Consider the following 26,682-nt stretch of genomic DNA (forward strand, 5'->3'; position numbering starts at 1 on the left):
CCCAAATTCTGAACACTTATTTCAAACTCTGGGGAACACCTCAGATAGACTTGTTTGCGACAAGGGAGAACGCAAAATGCCAAAACTTCGCATCCAGATACCCACACAAACAATCCCAAGGCAATGCCCTATGGATGAACTGGTCAGGGATATTTGCTTACGCTTTTCCTCCTCTCCCTCTCCTTCCTTACCTGGTAAACAAACTCAGTCAAAGCAAACTCAAACTCATATTGATAGCACCAACTTGGGCAAGGCAACCCTGGTACACAACGCTGCTAGACCTATCAGTGGTACCCTGCATCAAATTGCCCAACAGGCCAGATCTGTTGACACAGCACAACCAAAAGATCAGACACCCAGATCCAGCATCGCTGAATCTAGCAATCTGGCTCCTGAAATCCTAGAATTCGGGCACTTACAACTTACCCAAGAATGTATGGAAGTCATAAAACAAGCCAGAAGGCCATCCACCAGGCACTGCTATGCAAGTAAATGGAAGAGGTTTGTTTGCTACTGCCATATTAATCAAATACAACCATTACACACAACTCCAGAACATGTAGTGGGTTACTTGCTTCACTTACAAAAATCTAACCTAGCTTTCTCTTCCATTAAGATTCACCTTGCAGCAATATCTGCATACCTGCAGACTACCTATTCAACTTCCCTATATAAGATACCAGTCATTAAAGCATTCATGGAGGGCCTTAGGAGAATTATACCACCAAGAACACTACCTGTTCCTTCATGGAACCTAAATGTTGTCCTAACTAGACTTATGGGTCCACCTTTTGAACCCATGCACTCCTGCGACATACAGTTCCTAACCTGGAAGGTGGCATTTCTCATCGCCATTACTTCCCTAAGAAGAGTAAGCGAGATTCAGGCGTTTACAATACAGGAACCTTTTATACAACTACACAAAAATAAAGTCGTCCTAAGGACCAATCCTAAATTTTTGCCAAAGGTTATTTCACCGTTCCATCTAAATCAAACAGTGGAACTTCCAGTGTTCTTTCCACAGCCAGATACCGTAGCTGAAAGGGCACTACATACATTAGATGTCAAAAGAGCATTAATGTATTACATTGACAGAACAAAAAACATCAGAAAGACTAAACAACTCTTTATTGCATTTCAAAAACCTCACGCAGGAAACCCAATTTCAAAACAAGGTATAGCCAGATGGATAGTTAAATGCATCCAAATCTGCTACCTTAAAGCTAAACGACAGCTGCCCATTACACCAAGGGCACACTCAACCAGAAAGAAAGGTGCTACCATGGCCTTTCTAGGAAACATCCCAATGCAAGAAATATGTAAGGCAGCCACATGGTCTACGCCTCACACATTCACCAAGCACTACTGTGTAGACGTGTTATCCGCACAACAAGCCACAGTAGGTCAAGCCGTATTAAGGACATTATTTCAGACTACTTCCACTCCTACAGGCTGATCCACCGCTTTTGGGGAAATAACTGCTTACTAGTCTATGCAGAACATGCGTATCTACAGCGACAGATGCCATCGAACTGAAAATGTCACTTACCCAGTGTACATCTGTTCGTGGCATCAGTCGCAGTAGATTCGCATGTGCCCACCCGCCTCCCCGGGAGCCTGTAGCAGTTTGGAAGTTACCTTCAATTATTTATATATGTATCATCTCAACCTTAAATAGGTGCATACTTAGTCACTCCATTGCATGGGCACTATTACTACAATTCAACTCCTACCTCACCCTCTGCGGGGAAAAACAATCGAAGATGGAGTCGACGCCCATGCGCAATGGAGACAAAAGGAGGAGTCACTCGGTCCCGTGACTCGAAAGACTTCTTCGAAGAAAAACAACTTGTAACACTCCGGCCCAACACCAGATGGCGAGCTATTGCAGAACATGCGAATCTACTGCGACTGATGCCACGAACAGATGTACACTGGGTAAGTGACATTTTCATTACAGCTCACTCACGGCAGAACCATTGCTTCTGTTTAGTGAAGCCCTGACAGAACACAACTCGCCATATGGGAAAAGCAGACCACTTCTACTGATGTCTCACAAATGATTGTTTGGTGCTATAAACCAGCTCCAGGAGATTTTGATTTTCTTTTAGACATCCATCTCTCGAGAGCCCAGTCATGCAGGCTTCTTGGCCATCTAAGCTGAATCGAGGGTCTGTTCCCTCCACTCCATCTGATTAGGAATCGAAGAAAATGGAGCAGTTCACCTAAAAAGATGTTTAGAGCAGGGAGCATGGCTCTCAAGTCCATCAATGCCTCTTAATTGCTTGGCTGATAATTTAATGTTGTACTGGACTTGGCACAAGTAGCCACTCTTACTCTATTGAATGAATTTCAGATCCATTTTACGAAGCTGATTGAGAATGATCAGGCAGCTCCAAAACAGGGTATTCAATCTGGCCTACATTCTGCTGACTCAGTTGCAAGAGCCATGGTAACATCTGTCTCCCTACGTCACTAGGCTTGATTTTGAAACTTTCTTTTCACAGGACAGGATCTAAACCTTCCTTTTGAGAGGTCTTGTCTATTTGGTGCTAAAACAGACTGTTAAAGAGATGCAAAGATAGAAAGGGCACAGCCAATTCTCTTGGTTTTCAGTCTTAAGCCAGGTACTACAGAAATTTCGGAAGCTTGGAGATTTCAGCAGGGGCTTCTTCTTTCGAGGCTGTCAGCAGTACGCCACACAACAGCGACAGAAATAACAGGCAAATCCGATCTAAAAACATAGTAGGTGAGGCAAAGGATGGCAACAAACCCTACCATGTCTTCCTGTCTCTCATTCCTCCTACCCTTCTTCAGCCACCTCAGGAAAGTTCCACCCAGCCCAAGCAAATTCAACCAGTTGGAGGTAAGGTATCTTTTGTTCCACAGACATAAAGGAACACCACTACAGACCATTTGGCTCTTGCAAATTGAGAAAGTGAGGTATGCCTCACCCTTTCGACACACACCTCCTCCCATTCATCTCCGGCCAGCTCATCTGTTTGTCTTTCAATAGGAAATCCAGTGCCAACTCCTAAAGGATGCAGTAGAGTTGGTTCCAAAGCAGGGACTGGGTCAAGGATGCTATTCTTGATACTTTCTGATCCCCCAAAACAGATGGCGGGTTACAACCTATCCTAGACCTAAGGGCTTTGAACTTGTTTCTCCAAAATAAAAAAGTCCAAAATGCTATCCCTGCTCAGGTTCCACTTGAGTTGGAAGCAGAAAGTTTGATGGTGTTGGTCAATCTGCAGAATGCCTACTTCCTTAACCACATCCTACATCCAAATGGGTAGTATCTCCACTGTCTGAGCTGAGTACTACTTGTTTGCTGCACTTCCATTTGGCCTCAATTCTGCGCCTCAAGTCTTCACAAAAATGATGTTATTGGTTGTGGCCCATATCAGACAGCTGGGCATCCTAATATTTCCTTACCTTGACTACTGGCTCATTAGAGCCAGCTTTCCAGGGATGGTGACTTGCATCTTGCAGGTAACAAACCCAGTTGTGTTTTGACCTGGGTTTTCCACAGCACATCCTGTTTATAGGGGCAGTTCTAAACACCATATTCAGCCTTCAGGATGGAACTATCATTCTTGTCCTGACTGTTTTATACCTGCTCAGTTAGCTAGCCTCTTGCATTCTGTTGATCACCCATGCACACTGGCATATGAGGGCCCTCTAGTGGTGCTTCCACAGGCAGTGACTGCAACACAGTTGAGATCTCCAAAGCTGCATCAAGATCTCCAACAGCATTACAGCGGATCTGCGTTGGTGCAGTGCGAGATGCCACCTTCTGCAAGGAATGCTATTTTACTCTTTCCCTGCGGTGACAAGAGTGATCACAGAGGACCACACCCATCTCTCATTTCTGCCGCAAGAAGTTCTGTGAATCTGGACCTGGGCCCTGTATCATCACGTCTGCTTCAGGTATCTGTTTAAAACGTGGAGAATCTGCAGGCAGTAGTATCCATCAGAAGAAAAAGTTACTTACCTTTGGTACCACTGTTTCTGGTGGATACGATCTTCTTATGGGCATTACTCTCATCCAGTTGACTTGAAAGCTTTTGAAATAAATTAGATGTTAACTGATGTCATTACACTGATGGCGCTTTGTGGCTTACGTGTCGTCATAAAGGTCTGCATACAATGCTGAGATGGAGTTAGCACATTGTGCCTCCCCGCCAAACAAACTCACTATGGGAGGCCTATTGAAGAGTTTCCTTATCCACATTGGCGACTGGGATTTTCCAAGAGTGAGACATCAGGTAGCTATAGTAGTGTCCACCAGAAAGAGTGTTGCTGAAATAAGTTACTTTCCCTAAAAACTTATATAGGGTAGGATATAAAAGATGATTTCCTTTATTTCTTCACTCCTTGCCTCATCTGATGACTCCTTTTGAGTTCTCATTGTAGTATGGCTGTTCATAAAACAGTGGTTCCTCTCTGAGTTAGGGAATTTTCATCTGGTCTTGATGATGCTTATGCAACCACCTTTTTGGGAGTAGATGTTTAATAACTTTTCCCAGATTTTGAGGGAACACTTCCTTTGTGATTGGTATTTCTAACTGAAGATTACTCTTGTTTAAATAGGGTTTACGCATTCTGCACATTTTGAATTCCCCCAGGAATTAGACTGACTTCAGAAACATTTCCATCAATAGTGTTTGTTACAAATTCGGTCTCTAGTTGGCAGTCAGTTCACACCCTGTCCAAGTAGGGACTCTCACTCTAATCAGGGTAAGGGAGATACACAGCTCAGATAACTCATGCTCTCACCCCCTTAGTAGCTTGGCACAATCAGTCAGGCTTATCTCAGAGGCAATCTGTAAAGTATGTGCCCAAACACACACAGTAACACAGTGAAAACACCATAACAGAACTCCACACCTATTTAGAAAAATAGCCAATATTTATTTAAATCCAGCACAACCAAAACAACAAGAATCCCACATAAACAAGCAAAGATATGAATTTTTAAAGTAAAGAGAGTCTTAATCCATAGAAATCAATGAATACGTTGTTGTAGCAAAAAGTACCTGGTATGCATCAAAAATAAAGCCACACGGGTGAACCTATGTCAGATTCCTTACCCGCAAGTGAGGCCGTGCATCGATTATTTTCTCCTCCAGGTAAGCGATGCGCCGATTCTTTCCTCGCAGGGAAGGGATGCGTCTGTTTCCGGACCAGCAGACTCGGGTCCATGTGGTGATGTTGAAGATTTTGGCGCCCAGAGACGATGCAGGGAAAATCCAAATGCACAGCAGCGATGAATCCGCACTGAGCCAGTACGGTGTCGTTTTTACCGGCTCTGCAAGGATTTTTCTGCCGCTCGGCTCTGGTGCATGGATTTTCACTTTTGTTCTGCCAGCTTCTCCTTCCAGGGGCCCAGATACTGGATGTGGCACTACATGGCAAGTAAGGGGATCTCAGCAAGAGAGCCTAGGTGCTGACAGATGAAGTCTTTGATGTCTCTGAGACTTCTTAACAGGAGGCAAGCTCAGTCCAAACCCTTGGAGAATATACACAATCCAGATACACAGCAAAGTCTAATCTTTGTCTTCTCTGAGGCAGAAGCAGTAACTGCAGGTCACAGTAAAGGGGCAGTATTTCTCCTCACAACTTTTCAGCTCTTCTCCTTGGCAGAGTTTCCTCTTGATCCAGAAGTGTTCCAAAGTTTGGGTGGGGAGGGTGTTTTTTTTTTGGGGGGGGGAGGGGGGCTGGGGTGTCAGCAGTCGAATACTTATACTAATTTCTGCCTTTGAAGTAGGCAAACTTCAAAGGAAAGTTTTTGTAGTGCACAAGACCCTGCCTCTTCCTTGCCGTGCCGCAGACACACTCTAGGGGGTGGGAGACTGTATTGTGAGAGGACAGGCACAGCCCTTGCAAGTGCAGGTGTCGGCTCCTCCCTTCCAGTCTAGCTCAGGTAGACTCATCAGGATAAGCAGAACACGCCTCCGCTCCCTTTGTGTCACTGTCTAGAGTGAATTCACAAACAGCCCAACTGTAAATTTGATCCAGATGTGAATTCAGCAGCCAAGGAGAGGCACTGAATGGTTAAGCAGGAAAATGCCCACTTTCTAAAAGTGGCATTTTCAAACAGACAATCTAAAAACTAACTCTACCAAAAGATGTATTTTTTAAATTGTGATTTCAGCCACCTCAAACTCTAAATCTCTATCTGCTCCCAATCGGAAACTTCACTTAAAAGATATTTAAATGCAATCCCCATGTTAACCTACGGGGGAGATAGGCCTTGCAACAGTAAAACTGAACTTAACAGTATTTCACTGTTAGGGCATGTAAAACACATCAGTACATGTCCTACCTTGAACTTGCACTGCACCCTGCCCATGGGCTACCTAGGGCCTAACTTAGGGGTGCCTTACATGTAGTAAAAGGGAAGGTTTGGGCCTGACAAGGGGATACACTTGCCAGGTCGAATTGGCAGTGGAAAACTGCACACACAGACACTGCAGTGGCAGGTCTGAGACATGTTTACGGGGCTACTTGTGAGTGGCACAATCAGTGCTGGAGGCCAATCGTAGCATTTGATTTACATGCCGTGGGCACCTCTATTGCATTTTACTAGGGACTTACTAGTAAATCAAATATGCCAGTCAGGGATAACCAATCATAATCACAATTTACACAGGGAGCACTAATACTTTACCACTGTTCAGCAGTGATAAAAAATGACCTGAGTATCAAAAACCAGCAAAAATACAGTCCAGCATTCAATCAAAAATACAGAAAGTAGAGGCAAAAAGGCGGGAAACCACGGCAAGGATGTTAGGTCCAACAGTGTCCACTCCGGAAGGTGGCACCAGCTTATTTCTCAGCAACATTGATACAGAATTTGGTTGCACTGATCTTATGGGGCGATTTTAAAAGAGCTGTATTTGGTTCACCAGGCCCAAATGGGCCACTGCTAAACTTTTCTTTTTATTTTTTTAGATGCAACACGGATTTCTTGTCGAATATCCTGATGGCCGTGTACAACTTCTGCTTATAGAAACAGGTGTTAGCTAAATCAAGAAGCAGTTGATACTTAATTCTACTAGTAGAAAAAGGCCCAGTATTGAATCCAGTAAATGACAGACATCACATCATTAGCGATGTAGAAGCATGGGCCAATTAATTTAGCCTAGTCTCATAAAATCAAACCGTTTTTCACCTTGCAGTAGGAACAGTCAGTATATTAACGGATTCATTACAGTTTTCTAATCAGTAATTTTATTGAGAATAAATGGCAGAGCTATCAATTGTGTCAGTAGATGTCACAACTGATGTAATATGTGGAGTAATTATCAGTGCATGGGGAGGGTGCGATTTACATTTACCTTAGGGCATGCTACCGCCCTCCCTTGGCCGATGTTGGCCTTCAGGACACCATCCCCTAGGGCCTGCCGTAGGATTGTAGGGGTGGGGGTAAGTGGCCCCAATCCCTGGGCTGTATATGACCCTGGGGACCCCATCTCCCTGGGCCTATTGCTTAATTTATAGGGGTGGGGGCACACAGGGTCCCTCCCCAGGCCAATTGTGGCCCAAGGGACCCCATCTCCTGGAGCCTGGTCATATTACGAAGGGGTAGGGGCCACACAACCTCCCTCCCCAGGCAAATATTGGCCCTGAGAACCAGGCCAATTGAAAATGGGGGAGGGGCACCACACCCCTCTCCCCCTCTCCTGGGGCCGATTTCGTCACTAGGGACCCCATCCCCTGGATTCTGGCCAGCAACTGGTGGATGCCCTGGAGCCCACCCAGGGCACCCACATCATTACTGTTGTGGGCAGCAGGGGGAGCCCCAATGCCGTGCTGGCCCATCAGGCTCTCTGCCTCCAGAGAGAGACAGCATTACTCCAGCCCACAGGGGACAGACTAAAATGCTGCTCTCTCCGGGAGCAATATTATCATCTGTTTCCCTGCCCATAGGTGAAAAGTCCGCTCCCAGAGGGCAGGTGCATTTTACATGCTCCTGTGCATTCGGAGTGGACTTACTGTTTACTCTCATGTGGCAGGAGCTTTAAAATTGCGCCCACAAATGAGAGCAAACACAGGTTTCCTTCCCCCCTCACCAGTGTTGTCAAGGTAAGCCGCTATCTCCCAGGGGTGGGCGCCTCGTGATACAGCTATAGCCGGCTGTGGAGGATTGGGTCCCCAGGGGCATTAATGGCTCTGTGAGTGTGGCACACTCGCAAGCACGGCTGGGCCCCGGAGGTTGGCGTTCCTGAAACCTAAATCGGTCAGGGAAGCGGGGCCACATATGCCCCACTCCCCTGTTCTATAAACAAACAATTACCCCTGGGACCTGACCCACCCAGAGGGCAAAAAAAAATTTTTTTTTTTAAAGCGCAGGAAATCATGCTTGCCTTTTTTTGTTTCAAATTTTCCCATGGATCCACCACAAATTTGTGGGAAATTTTTAAAACAAAAAATAAGTGGGTCAGGGTATTCCTACCTTGCCCTCTTCTGGTTTTGTTTTTTACTTTTTTTCTTGGAATCTGGCTGAGTCTAAGACCCAAGAGGGCTCCCACCACTTCCTTGTTGAAGTGGTAGCAGCCAATCAGAATTAATTTTGAGAACTCTGGGAACCACAGACCCCGCATCCCTAGATACACAAAAATCTTTTTTCTTCAATAACGCCAAAACTGAATGGATGTACACCAAATAGCAGAACGAGATTTTTCTTGATCAGATCTGGCTTACTGACAATTTTGGTGTAATTCTGTTCTGTTCAGCACTTAGCGCTTTAGATGTCTAAAATTCTTATGGGAAATTGCATGGAGAAAACTCTCTCTCTCTGTATTTCTCCTTCTATGTCTCTTTCTCCTTCTATCTCTCTCTCTCTCACACACACACTCTCACACACTTTCTCACACTTTGAAGCATATAAGTAATAGGATTATTGTGCAAGACTTACTCAACACCTGACAATTACTATCATTTGTTTTACCTTGACTGGTATCTTTTGTTTAAAACTGCCTCTCGACCAAACTTAAAACGTATCATTTATTTCTACTTTCTACCCATTGCTTCTGTCAACAGGCTCATCAACAGAATGTTACTATGCAAAAAGCATGGTTGACTGGTGTAGTACCAGTGGTTGTAGACACAGAAAGCACTGTTCAGGACAAGGCTCTGGAGTGTCTGGATCAACTGATGCTACAGCATGTTAAACACTATAACAAGTTTCGGGTCGATGACAGCCATCAGAAACTGGCGTGGGATCTTCTGTCTCTACTTAATGAAGAAAGTCAGGAGCTCAGGTATGTTTCGTTTGGCATAATGATTTTCGGAAGAAACTAGGGGACTGGTATGCTGTGTTAGAATCTGGGTTGTTGTTATTTTATCTCCTAAAGTTGGAGCCGAATGGCGACTGTTGTAATGGAGAGCCTGCATATTATAGTTCTTGCTGTTGGTGAATACCTTTTGAATTAGGATAAACAATTAAACCTTGCCCGTCTGTCTCTGCAGTACATGTTTTGTTGCAAATTTAAAATACTATGGTCATAATAGCAAACCAGGGGAAGGGCGCCTGCAGTGGTGTTAGAATTGGGGATTACGGTTTGTAAATTTAGGGATGCAGTAGGGTAGGTTGCAGGTGCATCAGTTGACTAGACTGTCACAATCTGTCCGTGATTCACATGCTATTTGATTATCCTCATGCATTCCAGATCACTTTTATGAAAAGTAGAAAGAAACCTTTATAGCCTTCTTTGACTTATTATTTTGTTTAGGTCTCGGGACAACCAGAGATATAAAAAGAGAGGTCATCAGTGGGATCTTTATAAAGCTTTTCCTTTCATAGTTATAGTAGTGTCTCCTATAACACGTGGCTGTTTTGAGGACTACGGATATTTGCTTAAGAGTGCATTAGGAAACCTGGGATTTTCAGGTTCCTGGCTTTTTTGCTCCTCATTACTTTGTGTTTTATTTGTTCTGTTTGCTTAACAGCTGTTGCTTTCTACTAAACAGATTAGGAAGTGTAAGGTTAAGCAGGGATATAGACTATATATTTTGCTACGAAATGTCAAGTTAAAAATATACAAGTTAAGTCTCTAAATTATAGTTAAAAAGGGCAATAAAATTAGGTGTTAGCTTCCAGCACTGCAAAGGTGGAGGTCTTCTCCCTCCTCACATGCTGACTTGAAAGTGTAAATAGCCTCGCAAAACGTTTTAATCTCGAGCATATCCCAGTTACTCCTCAGACCCTGAAGTGATTTACCATGACCTTCAACTACTCAATGAGTAAAGAATCTCCTTCCATACGATCGTGCAGCATAATTAGTCCTTGGGCATAGTCCTACAAATGTACAGGCATTCACATTGAATTGGTGTCTAAGATTACAGTATATGAGGGGTCTAGTAGATTTCAGTTTTCTTTAATGTTCTTCTCCTTGCCTAAGGGGATCTTTTTCACAGATTGGTCTTTCAAGATCTTGGTGACCTTGGCTGAATTTAAAAAAATAAATATTTTGAGAAGTTTTATGCTTTTGAAACTACCAGTGCATGAACATGCTTATAGGACAATATTTGGAGTGGGTTGATGCAGAATGAGCTTTGAAGATATTTGGTGAAAGTACTTTGTCTGTTGACAGTTAGTAAATTATTTCCTGCTGCTTTTTACCTTTCAAAGCACCGATGTCCCACATCAATATTATAGAAGAAGTGGGATGGAGGTATTTAGAGTCACACTGCGGCATAGTTCAGATGTTTGAAAGGTACATTGCTCCCACAGCACATGAAGTGTGATTTATAGTGCACTAATTCTTAGCAAAATGGCCATGGTAATATATTTACACCACTTAGGATTTTGATTCATAAAATAAAAAATAACTGTGTATTTTATCTTAAACTTTTATTGAGATTCTAGGACTTTAAGGACGTGATGGACACAATTAAAGAGTAAGTGAGGCAAGAGAGGCAAATGGTCGTGTACATAAGTGAACCATTGCACAAGATGGAGGAGAGGTATCTGTGTGACAAAAAAACTCTTTATTTACAAATTGAAAAATGAGTGAATCTCTGTAAATGAGTGTCTGTGGTTTACCATTGCATAGGACTCTAAAATGCAATCTCTCCTATTAAATCGTATTACTGTTGGCTGTTTCTGACAACAGAAAATGTTGACAGGTAACCTAAAAGACATGTTTTAATTGAGTGTCTTGAATGCAATACTTAGTAAACAATATTTGCTTGCAATCCCAGCTTTGATTTTTATACTGGCATTCCTACACACCTTTGAGACTGTCACCTCTGTCCTTCTTGTTTTCATCTTATTTTAGAATGTAGGATCTTCTGCAGCACTACACAAAAGAAATCAACAGATTCCATGCAGCCTCAGTGGTCTGGTTTGCCTTCTTGGCATTTCTACTTATACCGTTGTGCAAGTTGCAGAAATTTCCTCTGCTGAAAGGTTCTTCAATTTTACCAGCATGTGCTGCACCATAAGGGCTTTAGAAGCCTGCTCTGCTCTACCAGAGTTTTTTTTCTTTTTATAAAAATGTTTTATTTGTTATAGAGCTACAGCACGGAGACACTGAAGTACAGTTTCACAACAGTAATAATAGAACAGCAGTATTGGTGGCAGGATATCGTATAGTGATCTGTAGGAACAAATGGATCCTTTTTACCTGTGTCACTGGAGTGAGGCCTGCAGGTTCACTCATTTAAACGTCCACCTCTGTGTGCTTAATTCACCCTTGGCCTACATCCGTTTGGTGTGTAGTGCTGCAGAGTACATGTGTGATCTCTATGTGTTAGGTGTATGTGTGCTGTGAGTGGTACAATGCATAAAGGATGTAGTACTGTGCAGTGTGCATGTACATGCGCTTTGGTGTATGCGTGCATGTATGCGTGCCTGTGAATGATAAAATACATGGAAGACTGGGTTCCATTCTTAGAGATGTACTGCAGAGAAGGTAAAGGAATTACCAAAGACAGATTTGTGTTTTGCTGCATTCCTGTAAGCTGGGTGGGGCACGCTTGAGGAAGGGAGAGCCAAGCTCTCCAGCACACTTCAAAGGGTGCTCTTGGATTGAGTGAGAGTTCACAGGGAAGGGGCCCTGGGAGCATCTCAAGAAGGAGATGAGACTGATATAGAGTAGGTGTAAGGCCCTGGGGTAATCTTTTGATATACATACAACGCAGCTCATATCCAGATGTGAGCCTGTAATCGCTCCCATGGCATGTGTTGTGGGGCTATCAAATTTGAAGTTGTTGCTGCAGTGCCATACTGCTTTCAGGAGGAAGAGAGGAGTGGGCACTTCAAAAGGAAGCAGACCCCCAACGTAAATGTCAAAGACTCAAACTATAAGAAGGGGAGCTTGAGACTCCAAAAAATGTCAACAGTCAAGAAGCCAGTTGGGCTGTGTGAGGAGAATCTCCTCAAGACATCTGCCTGTAGACAACTTCTCGTCTCCCAGCTGGGTGAGGAGACCTCATCCAGGGAGTTCAAGACCATCTTCCCTGGAGCGCTAGTGCCTGCCTGCTTGTCAAAACCAGTTTACTCTTTGAGAGCATTGAAGGGAGCAGGGCCACTGTGGTATTCTGGCAAGCGGATAGAAGATGACTGCTGCACCGAGAGGGTTGATGCCCTTGTGCAGGGGAATTTGGTGACCCTTTTGTGCCAGGGGAGGGCCACTGTGAAGTGAGCTGTGATCGTTGCTGCACCGAACAGATAATCCCCTGTACACAGGTTAATTCTGAGATACCGTGTGTCGGGGAGGTGGGTGGGTGGCGGGCACTGTGAAGAGAGCCTTGATGCAGATCAGTTCGGGCCATTGTGCAGTGGAGGAACTGTGACCCTATATGCCATAGGGGCCACTGAGACCAAGCAAGAAATGTGATCTGGTTGAGTTCAGCATCGAAGGAGAGAGGCCTTTGCGGTAACCCTTGAAGGCCTAAGCCATTACTGAGGTCCCCCCCAAATACCTTTGGGACGAGCTAAATAACTTTACCAGCTTGGAGGAGCATTGAGCACCCCTGGCCGCTTCAGGGCTGCGTGTGAGAAGCTCGAGGACAGCCTTTTGCAGCCCACCTGGGCCACGTCTGAAAGACTTACCAGAGGCAGCCGCTGCAGTTCCAGTGCCTGTGTAGGGGGGCGAGCTCGGACTCCAGTCTCGCTGATCCTTCTGATGTGGGTAAGATTGATTTCAGGCCACTCTACCATGAGGGATCTTTCTTGCCACAGAGCACATCTGATAGAGACTTGTAGCCACAGATTGCTTATGTTACAATTTTCCCTAGTTAGACTGGATCGGGAAATGTGTTTTCTGCACCAGAAGTCATTTGCCTGTTGCCTATATAGGTGGCACTCACGCCCAGTTAGTTTTTTTCATTTCCACACCAGGTGGCGCAGAAGCACAGATCTGGAGAGAGCTAAACCCATTATTTTGTGACTGACATTTCTTTTGTCTCATCGTTTGTCCAGGCCTTTTTGAGATTTCCATCTCCTGGTGTGCTAGGGATGTCTCCCAAGAAGTCCACTGGGTTTAAACCATGTGGTGCCCGTCACAGGCAGATTTCTCTGGAGACCGATATTTGGTTTACCTTTGGTGTCTGGAGCTCAGCCACGACTCCAAAACTTACAAGATTTGCCTTGTCATGAATCCAAAGGCACTGGGGGAATGGTCCCTCCAGCCCCTTGTCACCCGATGTCGGTTGACTCCATGCCATTCTCATTCCAGGTCAAAGAGAAGGTTCAGGGATTGCTCATGGAGATGCTCCAGACAGTCGTATCGATCTTCTGATAAGTCCAAATTGAAGTTGTCTAAGAAATGTAAGTGCTCATCTCCTCCTCGTCTGTCCAAATTCTCAGGCCTGGTGTGGGAGCATTGGCTCTCTATACCTTGCTCTGCAGTGGAGCCTGTGCCAAGAACAACTCTGCACTTCCCAGAGTTTCCTGGAGCTGGAGCTACTCTGCACTTCATATTTGGGCAGTGCGACCCCTCTGGAGCGCCTTTGGTTGACATGGGTGTGGGAGGGACCCCACTGGTTCTGCACTGGCGAGTTCACCCTCGGTGCCATTTGGACCCCTTGGATATGGAGCAACGTTACTGGTGAGGCCACACCCCTCCTTATGCAACCGGTGCCCTCTGGGGGCTTGGGCCGCATTGTTATACCCAAATTTGATACGGAGCTGGATCAGTGATGCCCAATGCCGTCTCTGATGCCAAGCAGGTCCATGCTTCCCAAGTCTGAGTCAGTCCCTTTTTTGTTTGACAGGCCTGGAGAGCGTGACAATTGGAAGGGGTTAGAGGACCCTCATGATTACCAACATCCCTTTGACAACACAGAAGACACCTAGTACGAGGATCTGGCAGATGCCAGTGGTTTGAACAATTCACCAGATACTGTTCTGGTCTTTCATTGAGACAGTTATAGTTGCCCACCTCCTTCGCCCTGATGCTGCGGACCTCAGTTTCCTCACCCAACACCTCATCCCACAGGACTTGGTAGTCCAAGCATCCACTTCCAGGATCAACCCGGCGTGTTCCCTACCATTCTACCAGATAGGGGATTCAAGTGGCTAGACACCTTTGGCAAGAGAATGCTTTTTTTCTGCCAAGTTAGCACTATGATCAGTGAACACTGTATGCCTTTTGGGCCATTATTCTCATACATTATGGAACTCTGTTACGCAAGTGCTGCCTATAGTCTTGGAGGAGGTCCCCGAGCCATACCACTCAGGCTATTGCTGCCAGGCAAGATGCAGCAAAGTTCAGGCATGACACAATTGACTTGTTGGCAAAGCGATTTCTCATCAGTGGCCTTGTGTCACCATACCTAGCTGAAAATAACTGGTCTTTTGTGGTGTGCCCAGTCTTTGGTCATAGGCATGCCTTTTGATGGCTCTCATCTCTTTGGAAAGAAGGTGGCTTACAGTGCTGGAGCGCTCCAAGGACAGCAGAGCTGTGGCCAGGTCCCTGGGATTGCTTATCGCCTCTTTGCTAACCCCAGTCTGCCTTCCATCCTTTTTGTGACCATGGATTGGGTCTCCAAACCACATCCTTAACCCCTCAGCCACCATGGCCAACAGGCTTCCCAGCCTTTTCTTGGCTGAGTGCACGGGTCCTACAGATGTTGTGGGACAAGTAGCCAGTGATTGAGTCAGTCCACCACTCCCCTGTCAGGTGCTGCCTCCAAGCCTCTTTAGTTTGCTCTCCGACCATCATATGCATCTAGTTAGAGGCAGGATACACCATCACTTGCCCTACTGGCGGACAGTAATATTCAGAGTGCTGAGTTCTCCAGCTCATCCAGAAGGGGCTACTCCCTCCACTTTGTGAATACCCCACCAACTATACCCCCCATGTACAGTTGGCTGGCGGAGCACCATCTTGCCTTGTTCCATCACGAAGTGCAGGCTTTCTTAGCCAAGGGGGCCATAGAGAGAGGATGCCTGTATCAGAAGTTCGTTGTAGTTATTATTCCTGCTACTTTCTGATGCCAAAGGACGACAGGGGACTTTGTCCTATCCTAGATCTGTGCCTTCTCAAACTCTTCTTGAGGAAAGAGAAATTTAAAATGCTCATGCTTGCCCAAGTCCTGTTTGACTTCGAACTGGAAGGCTGGATGTTAGAGCTGGACTTGCAGGACACATATTTCTACATCCCTTCCTGCCTGCCCACACACATTACCTGCAGTTCATGGTGGGCCAACAGCACTTTAAGTCGCCATGCTCCTTTTTGGCCTTACCAGTGCCCCTTGGATATTCACAAAAGTGATGGCGTGGTTGCAGGTCTTTGGCGGTGGTTGGGGATTTCAGTACTCCACTACTTCGAATGGCTGTTGAAGGCAGACTCGCCCCAGGCAGTCATCACCCACCTTCAGACTACGGCAAACCTCTTACATTAGTGAGGGTTTACTATCAACATGCCAAAGTCACACCTGACTCCCTCTCAGACGCTGCTTTTCATAGAAGCTATCTGGACACAATGCAGTTTCGGCCTTTCATCATGAGCGGCTAGGCCAGGATATTGAGGCTACAGTTCTGATGTTTCAGCCTTTATTCTGGATTTTGGTGTGGCTTAGTCTGATTCTTTTGGTCCTTAGGGCCTCCTGTTTGTTACTCATTCCCGATGGCATATGCAGACTCTGCAGGGGGACCTGAAGTCACAGTGGGCACAGCATCTGGAAAATCTTTCCAAAATGGTCCGATCTCGGAGGGAACTGACTGCAAAAGATCTGCAGGGGTGGCTAATAAACCACAAATTAGTCAGTGACAGATCCCTCTCTCCAGATGGAGCACACTGTAGTGACAAATGCATCTAGTGAGGCCACTTAGGAGAGGTGGATTTCAGAGGCCTCATATAGCTCCGGCAGAGTCTGAGCTCCACATCAACATGTTGGAACCCCTAGCAATTCATTTGACCCTGAAAGACGTTCTTCCTTTGATCAAGAGAGGACTGGTGCAGGTGTTCACAAACAACACCACAGACCTGTGGTATTGCAACAAACAGTGAATTTGTAGACCCTTTGTAAAGAGGTCCAGCATCTCTAGCTATGGTTGGAACAGCAGGGCATTTCCCTGATGGTTCAACACCAGGTGAGCTCTCAGAACACTGTTGTAGAGAAACTCAGCTGCAGATGCCTAGCAGATCACAAATGGCGTCTTCATCTGGAGGTGGTGCAAGGTCTCTTTCAGCAGTGGTGAGAGCCTTTGTTACATCTATTAGCCAATGCAGAGAACACGCTATGTCTGCAATTTTGCATGCTGGAATTTCAAGGGAGACTCATTTGGAGTTCTCTATTGGCGCCTCCTGTGCGCCTTTCTACCAATAACACTCCTGCCAAAGTTTTGAAACTGATCCAGAACAACTGTGTCACTCGTTTGTGTGGCTTCAGATTGGGCCAGGTGAGTCTGGTGTCCTCAGCTGTTGAGTGTAGGAGGCTGGCCTGGCTTATAGTGGGTACCTGATGGTACTTAAACCTTGTGCCAGGTCCAGCTATCCCTTATTAGTAGATCAGTAGTGTTCTAGCAGTTTAGGCTGATAGAGGTAGCTATAGCAGAGCAGCTTAGGCTGAACTAGGAGACATGCAAAGCTCCTACTATAACACCTATATCATATAGCACTATATCATAAGAATCACAATACTCCGAGTTACTAAAAATAAAGGTACTTTATTTTAGTGACAATGTGCCAAAAATATCTCAGTGGATATACTCCCTTAGGAGGTAAGTAAAATACACAAAATATACACACAAACTAAAATCAGGTAAGTAAACAGTTAGAGAAGTAGTGCAGACACTGTAGAATACAATAGGATGCAATAGGCCTAGGGGCAACACAAACCATATACTAAGAAAGTGGAATGCTAACCACTTAGGGACCCTAGGCCTAGTGTAGTGTGTAGAGGGTCGCTGGGATTGTAAGAAAGCACTAAGGATGTCCAAGATACCCCACCCCAAGACCCTGAAAAGTAGGAGTAAAGTGACCCTACTTCCCCAGAAACAGACTAAAGTCATGATAGGAGATTCTGCAAAGACAATAACTGACTGCAAAGTATTGAAGACGGATTCCTGGACCTGAGGACCTTTAAAGGAAGGGGACCAAGTCCAAGAGTCACAAAAGTGTCCGGGAGGGGGGGGGGGGGGAGAAAGCGGGGGTGGGGGGTTGCAGGAGCCCACTAAACCCCGGATGAAGGTGCAAAAGGGCTGCCTCTGGGTGCAAGAAGCTGAAGATTCTGCAACAACGGAGGATGCAAGGAACTGGTCCTTTGCACAGAAGATGCCCCACGGCGTGCTGGAGGATGCAGAGTTGTTTCCATGCAGAAAGACCGCAAACCAGCCTTGCTAGCTGCAAAGGTTTCGTTTGAAGAAAATGGGTGCTGTCTGGGCCCAGGAAGGACCAGGAGGTCTCCCCATGGAGGAGGAGACAGAGGGGGCACTTAGCAGCACAGAGAGCTCACGCAGAAGCAGACAGCACCCGCAGAAGCACTTGAACAGGCGTTTAGGAAATCTGAGCACGGCGGTCGTCTCAACACTACAAAGGAGGGTCCCACGAAGCCGGTGGTCAATTCAGCAAGTTGAGCAATGCAGGATGGAGTGCTGGGGACCTGGGCTATGCCGTGCACAAAGGATTCCTTGCAAAAGTGCACAGAAGCCCTAGCAGCTGCAGTTCACGCAGTAGACAGGATTACTGTCTGGCTTGGGGAGGCAAGGACTTTCCTCCACCAAATTTGGGTAGAGGGACCACTGGACTGTCGGGGTCACTTGGATCCAGCTCCTGTGTTTCAGGGACCACGCTCGTCGAGATGAGAGGGGACCGAGAGGACGGTGATGCAGAAGTTTGGTGCCTATGTTAGCAGCGGGAAGATTCCGTCGACCCACGGGAGGTTTCTTCTTGGCTTCCAGTGCAGGGTGAAGGTAGACAGCCCTCAGAGCATGCACCACCAGGAAACAGTTGAGAAAGCCGGCAGGATTAGGCGCTACAATGTTGCTGGTAGCCATCTTGCTGCTCTGTTGCGGTTTTGCAGGCGTCCTGGAGCAGTCAGCGGTCGATCCTTGGAGGAAGTCGAAGAGGGAGATGCAGAGGAACTCTGGTGAGCTCTTGCATTCATTATCTGAAGAGAAACCCAGAGGAGAGACCCTAAATAGCCCTCAGAGGAGGCTTGGCCACCTAACCAGGTAAGCACCTATCAGGAGGGGTCTCTGATGTGACCTACTGGCACTGGCCACTCGGAGGCCTCCATTGTGCCTTCACACCTCTGCATTCAAGATGGCAGAGGTCTGGGACACACTGGAGGAGCTCTGGGCACCACTCCTGGGGTGGTGATAGACAGGGGAGTGGTCACTCCTCTTTCCTTTGTCCTGTTTCGTGCCTGAGCAGGGGCTGGGGGGGATCCCTGAACTGGTGTAGACTGGTTTATGCAAGGAGGGCACCATCTGTGCCCTTCAAAGCATTCCCAGAGGCCAGGAGAGGCTACTCCTCTCAGGCCCTTAACACCTTTTTCCAAAGGGAGAGGGTGTAACACCCTCTCTGAGGAAATCCTTTGTTCTGCCTTTCTGGGACTGGGCTGCCCAGACCCCAGGAGAGCAGAAGCCTGTCTGTGGGTTGGCAGCAGTGGTAGCTGCAGTGAAAACCCCATAGAGCTAGTTTGGCAGTACCCAGGGTCCATGCTGGAGCCCCGGGGATGCATGGGATTGGCACCACAATACCATATTTGGCATGGGGGGGACAATTTCATGATCTTAGACATGTTACGTGGCCATATTCAGAGTTACCATTGTGAAACTACATATAGGTATTGACCTATATGTAGTGCACGCGTGTAATGGTGCCCCGCACTCACAAAGTCTGGGGAAATTGACCTGAACTATGTGAGGGCACCTTGGCTTGTGCCAGGGAGCCCTCACACTTAGTAACTTTGCACTTAACCTTCAATAAGTGAGGGTTAGACATAAAGGTGACTTATAAGTTACTTAAGTGCAGTGTAAAATGGCTGTGAAATAACGTGGACGTTATTTCACTCAGGCTGCAGTGGCAGTCCTGTGTAATATTGGTCTGAGCTCCCTATGGGTGGCAAAAGAAATGCTGCATCCCGTAGGGATCTCCTGGAACCCCAATACCCTGGGTACCTAGGTACCATATACTAGGGATTTATAAGGGTGTTCCAGTGTGCCAATCAGCATTGGTAAAAATGGTCAGTAGCCTGTAGTGACAATTTTAAAAGCAGAGAGAGCATAAGCACTGAGGTTCTGGTTGGCAGAGTCTCAGTGATACAGTTAGGCACCACACAGGGAACACATTTAGGCCACAAACTATGAGCACTGGGGTCCTGGCTAGCAGGATCCCAGTGAGACAGGCAAAACCAAACTGACACATAAGTAAAAATGGGGGTAACATGCCAGGCAAGATGGTAATTTCCTACATTGAGTATGACCATCAATCCTCCAGTGAGGCTGCCTCTTGGAAAGGATCTCATGTCGGAACAACAGGAACAACAGGAACAACAGGGGATGGCTCTGCACTCGAACCTGTGCACTATCTACATCCATGCATGGAGATTGAGTGGCATCGGTTGACAGCTTTTGACCTTCATCCTGAAGTCTGTAATGTAATCCTGGCTGCCATACGTCCCTCCACCAAGTCAGGATACGCTTGCCATCGGGACAAGTTTGTGTTAAGGAGTGCTTTCCCCAACATTGAGCCCCTTATTACATCCTTATCTCAACTTCTATTGTTTGCCTTATCCTTGGTCAAGCAGGCTCTGCTCTGAGTGCAGTTAATGATTACCTTTCTGCCAGCTAGGCATTTTTGTGGCTGCCGGAACAACCCTCTCTCTTAAATCACAGATAGTGGTTAGGTTCTCTAAAGCCCTGCAACATATGTTTCCCCCTGCACCATTCATAAGGCCTCAGTGGGACCTCAATTTGGTTCTCACTTTTCTAATGTATACACTGTTTGAGCCTCTTCACAGCTAAGCCCTTTTAGGCTCTTGACTTAAAAACTGCCTTCTTTGTGGCCATAACTAGGGCCAGCAAATAACGAGCAGTCTCTGAAAACCCTCCTTACTTCACTTTCAACCTCGATAAGCTGGCTCTCCGAACACGTGCCTCCTTCTTTCTGAAGGTTGTGACTCCATCAAATGTAGGCCAGAACATTGTCCTGTGTACGTTCTTTGCTCCAACTCCAAAGAGGAGGAGAGACTCCATCATCTGGATCTCAAAAGAGCACTGTCGTCCTACCTTCTTTGCACAAGAGAATTCCAGGTGGTCGATCAACCCTTCATGGGGTAGGTGGGGCCAAAATATGGGATGGCCAAACAGAAGAGTTCCATCACTCGATGGATTGTCCTGTGCATTAAGAACTGCTACACATTGGCCAAGCATCAGCCCCTGAGGGCTTGCGTGCTAACTCCACCAGAGCCAAGGCTGTGAACACTGTGTTAGCGTGCAGTGTCCTTGTCCTGGACATCTGTGCCCCACTACACCTGTTTACTAAGCACTACTGCCTAGACAGTCAGGTCCACTGGGACGGGCATTTTGCCCGTTCAATCCTGTTGGACCTTTGGTGTGAAATGATTTGCAAACCCGCCTCTGGGGAGGTTTTGCTTAGATACTTGTTTTAAGTAAGGAATTTGCAGCTAGAGGTCTTCTATCAGATGGACAAGTTACTACCTTTGGTAACACCTTATCTGGTTGAGACTCTATCTAGCTACAGATTCCTTACCAACCCTCCCCGCTCTGGAAAACAAATAAGGCCCTTTCACACCTTAATATCGATGGTGGCAGTGGTAGCGGCCCATCTTTGATTTCTGCTTTGGGAAAGTTCATGTTGTATTGTGAATAACGAAAAGTAAAAAACAAAAAAATAAATAAAAAAAACATGGAAAGGCTGGCTATTTCAGCCCAATCCTAGACCTCAGGGCCTTGAACGTATTTCTCAGCAAGGTGATAATCAGGATGTCATCCTTGGCTCAGGTACTTTTGGCACTGAAAGTACAAGACTGGAAAGTGTAATTGGACTTGTGGGGCTCAATTTTCCATGTCCTGATCCTACAGTCCCTCAGGAAGTATCTGCCCTGGGTTCTCACTACTCACTAGTTAGTTTTGTCTTTTTGGAGTAAATACCACACCTTAATATCGATGGTGGCAGTGGTAGCGGCCCATCTTAGATGGGCAAGGATCTCAATATTTCCATGTTTAGACAATTGGCTTGTGTGAGCTCATTCAGCAGAGAGATGGTGTCTTGTCACTTGCAGACCACAACATCTCTTCTGTCCAACTTGGGCTATTCTACAAATAGACCCAAATCTCAAGTAAGGCCCACTTAGTATTTCCTACTCATAACAGAAGTATTGGAGATATCATCTCTGAGCTTGCCCACCAGCTTGAGGATTTGACTTATTCAGTCCATTATTCTGTTCTTGTGAGACTTATCTCAAATTCCAGTCCTGAAGTTCTTACATTTATTTCTGCTTCCATCTTGCATACTACTGGTCAGATGTGCAGTTTAGCACAAGGTCTCTCCAGTGATGCTTCTGCAAGCAGTGATTCCCAACATGGAATCACTCCCAGGATGTTGCAGCAGACCTGGCTTGCGGGGAAGAGGAAAACAGCACAACTAAGGGATTGTCTTTACATATTCTGACAGTGATCACAATAAAGGTTTCTTCTGAAGGATCTGGAGATTAGTGGTCTATGGTCTCTAGACCAACTGGGCGAAATGTTGCTAGTGATGATCCATTTGGCAGGTTTTCAGAATATCAGGACAGACAACCTCATTTGGCTAAGCTGTGCTGACCATAAGAAACGTCTCTATCTGGAGGTAATTCAGTACATCTTCAACCAGTGAGACGTCCCCCAGTTGGACTTACTTGCTGCTCATGACAAAATGCATTGCTTGAAGTTCTGTGCTCTTCACTGTCTGTTGCATTGAGCCTTGGTGGTTGAATTCCACATGGAATAGATCTTTCTACTTCATTACGCGTTTCTTCCCATATCCTTGATTCCTCAGGTTTTGAGGAAAATTCTCCAAGACCTCAGATTGAAGAAGGGTGTGCTATGTATACCTCCTGAACCATTCTCTGTGTCCACATCTCTGTCTTCATCTCCTGATGGATCTTCTGTTCCAGTTCTGCAGCCCAAACTTTAAAGCCTATACCTCCATTCCTGGAGATTGAGCGGCGAGATTTAGCTTTGTTTCAGTTTCTATCTGAAGTGTTTGATTATCCTGTTTGCTCACCGACTCCCAAAATGATATTGTCTAAAAGGTGGAACAAGTTAGTTACTTGTATTCTGATTACAGTGGATTTTTTTTTAGAGCTCATGTTCTGTGGTTGCTGTTCAACATAATATGGCTGTATTGTAGAGCTGGTCAGAGGTTGCTTGGCCACCTTATCAGCATTCCTCTGGCTTTTGGACCAACTATCTTTATTTAAATCACCTATTGCTTTGTGTTTCTTATAAGGTCTTACAAGTAAGTTTCAACCTACTTCCTTTATAGGGCTGCCATGGGACTTCAGTTTTTTTTTCTAAGATTTTTGACAGTCTGTCCGTTTTAAATTTGACATAGTTGTCATATAAGGTTGTTGACTTTAGAAAGCTGTTACTTCAGTGTGACGTGCCAGTGAACTGGATGCACTTAGTGCTCATCCACCCTTTGTCTGTTGTTTATAAAAAGTTGGTACTTAGGACCATACCTGCCTTTCTGCCTAAAGTTGTAACCCCATTTCACCTAGGTCATTCCATTTCCCTTCCCTCTTTATATCCACCTCCTCATCCTTCTAAGAAGGAAGAGAGGCTCCATAGGCTGTATCAAAACTTTTGGTTACTTTCTACATAGAGCAAAAAACTTCTGTAGTGACGACCAGCTTTCTGTGGCTAGATAGGGAACAGAAAGGGAAGTCACTTTGGAAAAGGCCTTGATTGATGTGTATTACATTGGGCATTACCATTTTTCTCATTCTTTAGTGAATAAGGAGCCCATTGAGAGCGTACATGCTAATTCTGCAGAAGCAAAATGTTCTACCTCTTCTTTGGCAAAGGGTTTTTTATTAGAAGAAATAAGTAACTCTGCACACTTTTGCCAGATATTACTGTTTCTGTACTCTTAAGCATATGTTCAATTGTACATATTTATTATAAAGTTCTTATCCTTTGCCTTGTGTGTGCGGAAAAAATGGACTGGAAACTAATGCTGGAAAGTCAGTGGGGCGCACCTCATACCACCAGTGATGTCACCAGGTTCTCGACTACCGATGTTGTAATGGAGTCTGTGCTTTATACTAATGTGGAAGAAGTACTACAGAAGGGTTTATGGGCCAGAGTGGCTTCAGGATAGGTTTACAGGCTGAGAAATCTACAGGTAGATTAAGCATCCACCACAAAGAATGTTACTGAAGGGAAGTAACTTTTTTTTGTAAGGTCCTTTTCTTTTTTAGTTTTTTTTTTTTTCCTTTTCAGAGGCATAGTTGATGATATATCTTTTAACAGTTGCATTGTATCACATGTAAAGATAGGTTATCTTGCTTCTGATTAATTCCTAGAATTCTCACTTTTAATTGGAAAATAAATTCTTAAAATGTTTGATGCCAATTTTTGCCTGAGTTGGAACGCTGATTATACTCTTGAATGTGATCTAGTATTATCTCAAAATCATATGGGAAATGCAAGATACTGAACAATGGGTGCTGGATATGGAACACTAGGTCTGCATTTGAGATTTGACTGTTCGCTACAGATGGAAACATTGTTTCTGCGATTTTGATTTTGCCCACGGTCTTTTCCCAAGCAGCATTTTTCTGTTATTCGAAAATTGTTTATAATATTTCACGATGTCCATGGGCATATTTAATTGTGCTGCTTTCTGCTTGTTTTAGTGTTCTAGTAAAGATTCCTCTTTCTGCAAAAGATTAGTTTCTTTGTAATCTATTGAAACATTTCTGCAATGTCAGCATTTCTTTCTTAAACTTCTACATTAGTAGTCTGAATATCTCCACACGTTGAGGGTGCCTGTAGTTCTGCTGACCACATCACTTGTTTGCCCTTGTTGAGACGGCTAACTCAGTCACTAAGCCACTGATTTCTTTTTTTATGTGGCTTTTTGAATCTCTGGCTGTTTTAATTCTTCGTAGAACTCCCTTTGGTCAGGTAGTGTCCTCATCGCTTCATGTTCTGCTTTTGGTTGAAGTCTGCCTGTGCTGCTCTCAAAACATAATAAATACAAACACTGATAGCCCATCCTGGAGCTCAACAGAGCAGTGTAGTTTCCAAAGTTGTAGCCTTCAGAGTATGTATGAGTTTATTTCCATACTGTTGTTTTCCCCACATTGATCCTTTGTGGGTTTAATTTTGGTAATGCTTTAACTTCTGCAAAGTTGACTAAATTAATGTGAACATCCAAAACCCTTACAAATGACCTACCACAACATGCTAATTACTTCTTTACTTGTTCTTTAGAATATGGCTTGTAATATCATTGAGCTAGTTCTTTTTACCAAGTGTTTTTATTGATGCTTTCAATAAGCAATAGCAGGTACAGAAATAGGTCATGGATTACTTGTGTTCGTATCAGGTGTCAGCCTGGCCACCAAGTTCGGCAAGGCAGCGAGTTATCCAATGTGTGAGTTCGGCTGTGTTCATAGAATACCTTATGGGTATGACTGTCCGACTAAACTAGAAATGATGTAGCAAATCCTTGTGCTGGGAGAGGGAGAGAGCTGAGTTGGGTTATATATGGGAAGAGTTACAGACCAGGGTGCTGTTTAGAAAGCTTTTCTGTCAATTACTGGACATGTGGCTGTTTTATGCGCATTGTAGTTGCTAGGCTGGTATAGCTGCTGAGGGAGCTCTCCAGTGGGGCCAAAAAATATAATGCGAGGAGGTAGGTGAATCCATCGTTGGTGGGGGCAGCCAGGGGGCCGGTGATATGCTGAGGACATTAGTCAGGGAAAGGAGGGCCGGTGGATGGGGGCTGCAGCCCAGAGCTCACAGGGATAGGTCATTGTTTTGAGTGAGTTGGAGAAAGTGATCAAGAAGGGTGTCCTATGTGGAAAAAATGAGACAGTTGTGTTTGTGCCAGATATCATCAAAGCACAGGGCCTCACCCTCAGCCCTCCCCTATATCTGTACTGCACCATACCAGGTCTCACGTTTAGGGACCTGACTGCGCCAGTTTTAAGTGATGGTGCTCTTAGCGAGGAATAAATCAAGACTAGCTAAACGTGTCTTTACCGATATGCACTTGTCATACTTAAAAGTGCCCAAAGCGCCGGCCTCCCAGGTATAGATGTCTGGGAGCTTCATCACCTTGCATATTATGGTATGAATTGTATTGCAGTATGTGGTGAGAGCAGGGCAAGAACACAGCACATGTTGTAAGTCTGCTGAAATAACGTGTCAGCATGGGCAGCCGTGGTGGGAAAGAAGCAGTTAAGTTGATGTGGTGGTGGACAAGGCCCTGTGAAGGATGGTGAATTGAATACTTTTAAACATAGTGTTGCAGGAAATTTGGTGTGGGTTTTCAAGGGCCTTATCCCTTTCGCTGCCCTGGAGCGCTGTCTGAAGTCGGTTTCCCATTTGCCTCTCAGTGACATCAGTGAGGTCCCGGTATGATCCCTCAATGCCATGTACTGCCATGTTGTGCAGCAGAGACCTGTTCCCATACCTATTAGGTTCTGTATGACAGAATGGGTGGGGAGTTCAGCTTCTAGTATGGATTGGGCATGGATTGTGCACCGCATATGGTGATAAGTATTGACCCCTGGGAAGAGTAAGTTGTCTATCAATTGGTCAAGGGTGAAGAGTTGGCCTTCTGTAAATAGGTCAGGTAGTGAGGAAACAATTGAGCCAGGGGGTTAAGTCTACAAAGTAGTGAAAGTTGGGGGGTGCAAGGGATGCCCTGGAGGGCAATGGCGGGGACATACAGAGTGACATGGCAGGTAAGATTAAGTACCTGCCTAATGCATTTGCGAGTGATTCTCACTAGTTGTGGCTGCAGACTCAGGGGGGCTGTCTTAGGCAATAGGAATCTCTGAACCCTTCGAGGGAGTTAGGGGATCCCAAGTCTGCGCACGTCTGGATCAGGTTGCACTGTGCCAACCACATCGAGACCCACTAAAGTTGGGTTGCCACGTAGTAGGCCTCAAACGAAGGAGCGCCTAAGCTGCCTCTGTCCACTGAGATCAGCAGTACAATGCCATTTATTGTCCCAGATAAGATTTCCAAGGAGC

At 45.5% G+C, this 26,682-nt stretch overlaps 1 protein-coding gene across 1 annotated transcript in view; it reads left to right on the plus strand.

The window, feature by feature from the left end:
* Positions 1 to 26,682, plus strand: part of NCAPD3 (non-SMC condensin II complex subunit D3) — a 675,764-nt gene that overhangs the window by 309,138 nt on the left and 339,944 nt on the right. The window contains exon 16 of the mRNA XM_069224452.1: positions 9,049 to 9,269. Within this exon, the coding sequence (XP_069080553.1) occupies positions 9,049 to 9,269 (221 nt within the window). The remainder of the gene's footprint in view (positions 1 to 9,048; positions 9,270 to 26,682) is intronic.

Source organism: Pleurodeles waltl, chromosome 3_1 (genome assembly GCF_031143425.1).
Source record: "Pleurodeles waltl isolate 20211129_DDA chromosome 3_1, aPleWal1.hap1.20221129, whole genome shotgun sequence".
In the NCBI taxonomy this organism is placed as follows: domain Eukaryota; kingdom Metazoa; phylum Chordata; class Amphibia; order Caudata; family Salamandridae; genus Pleurodeles; species Pleurodeles waltl.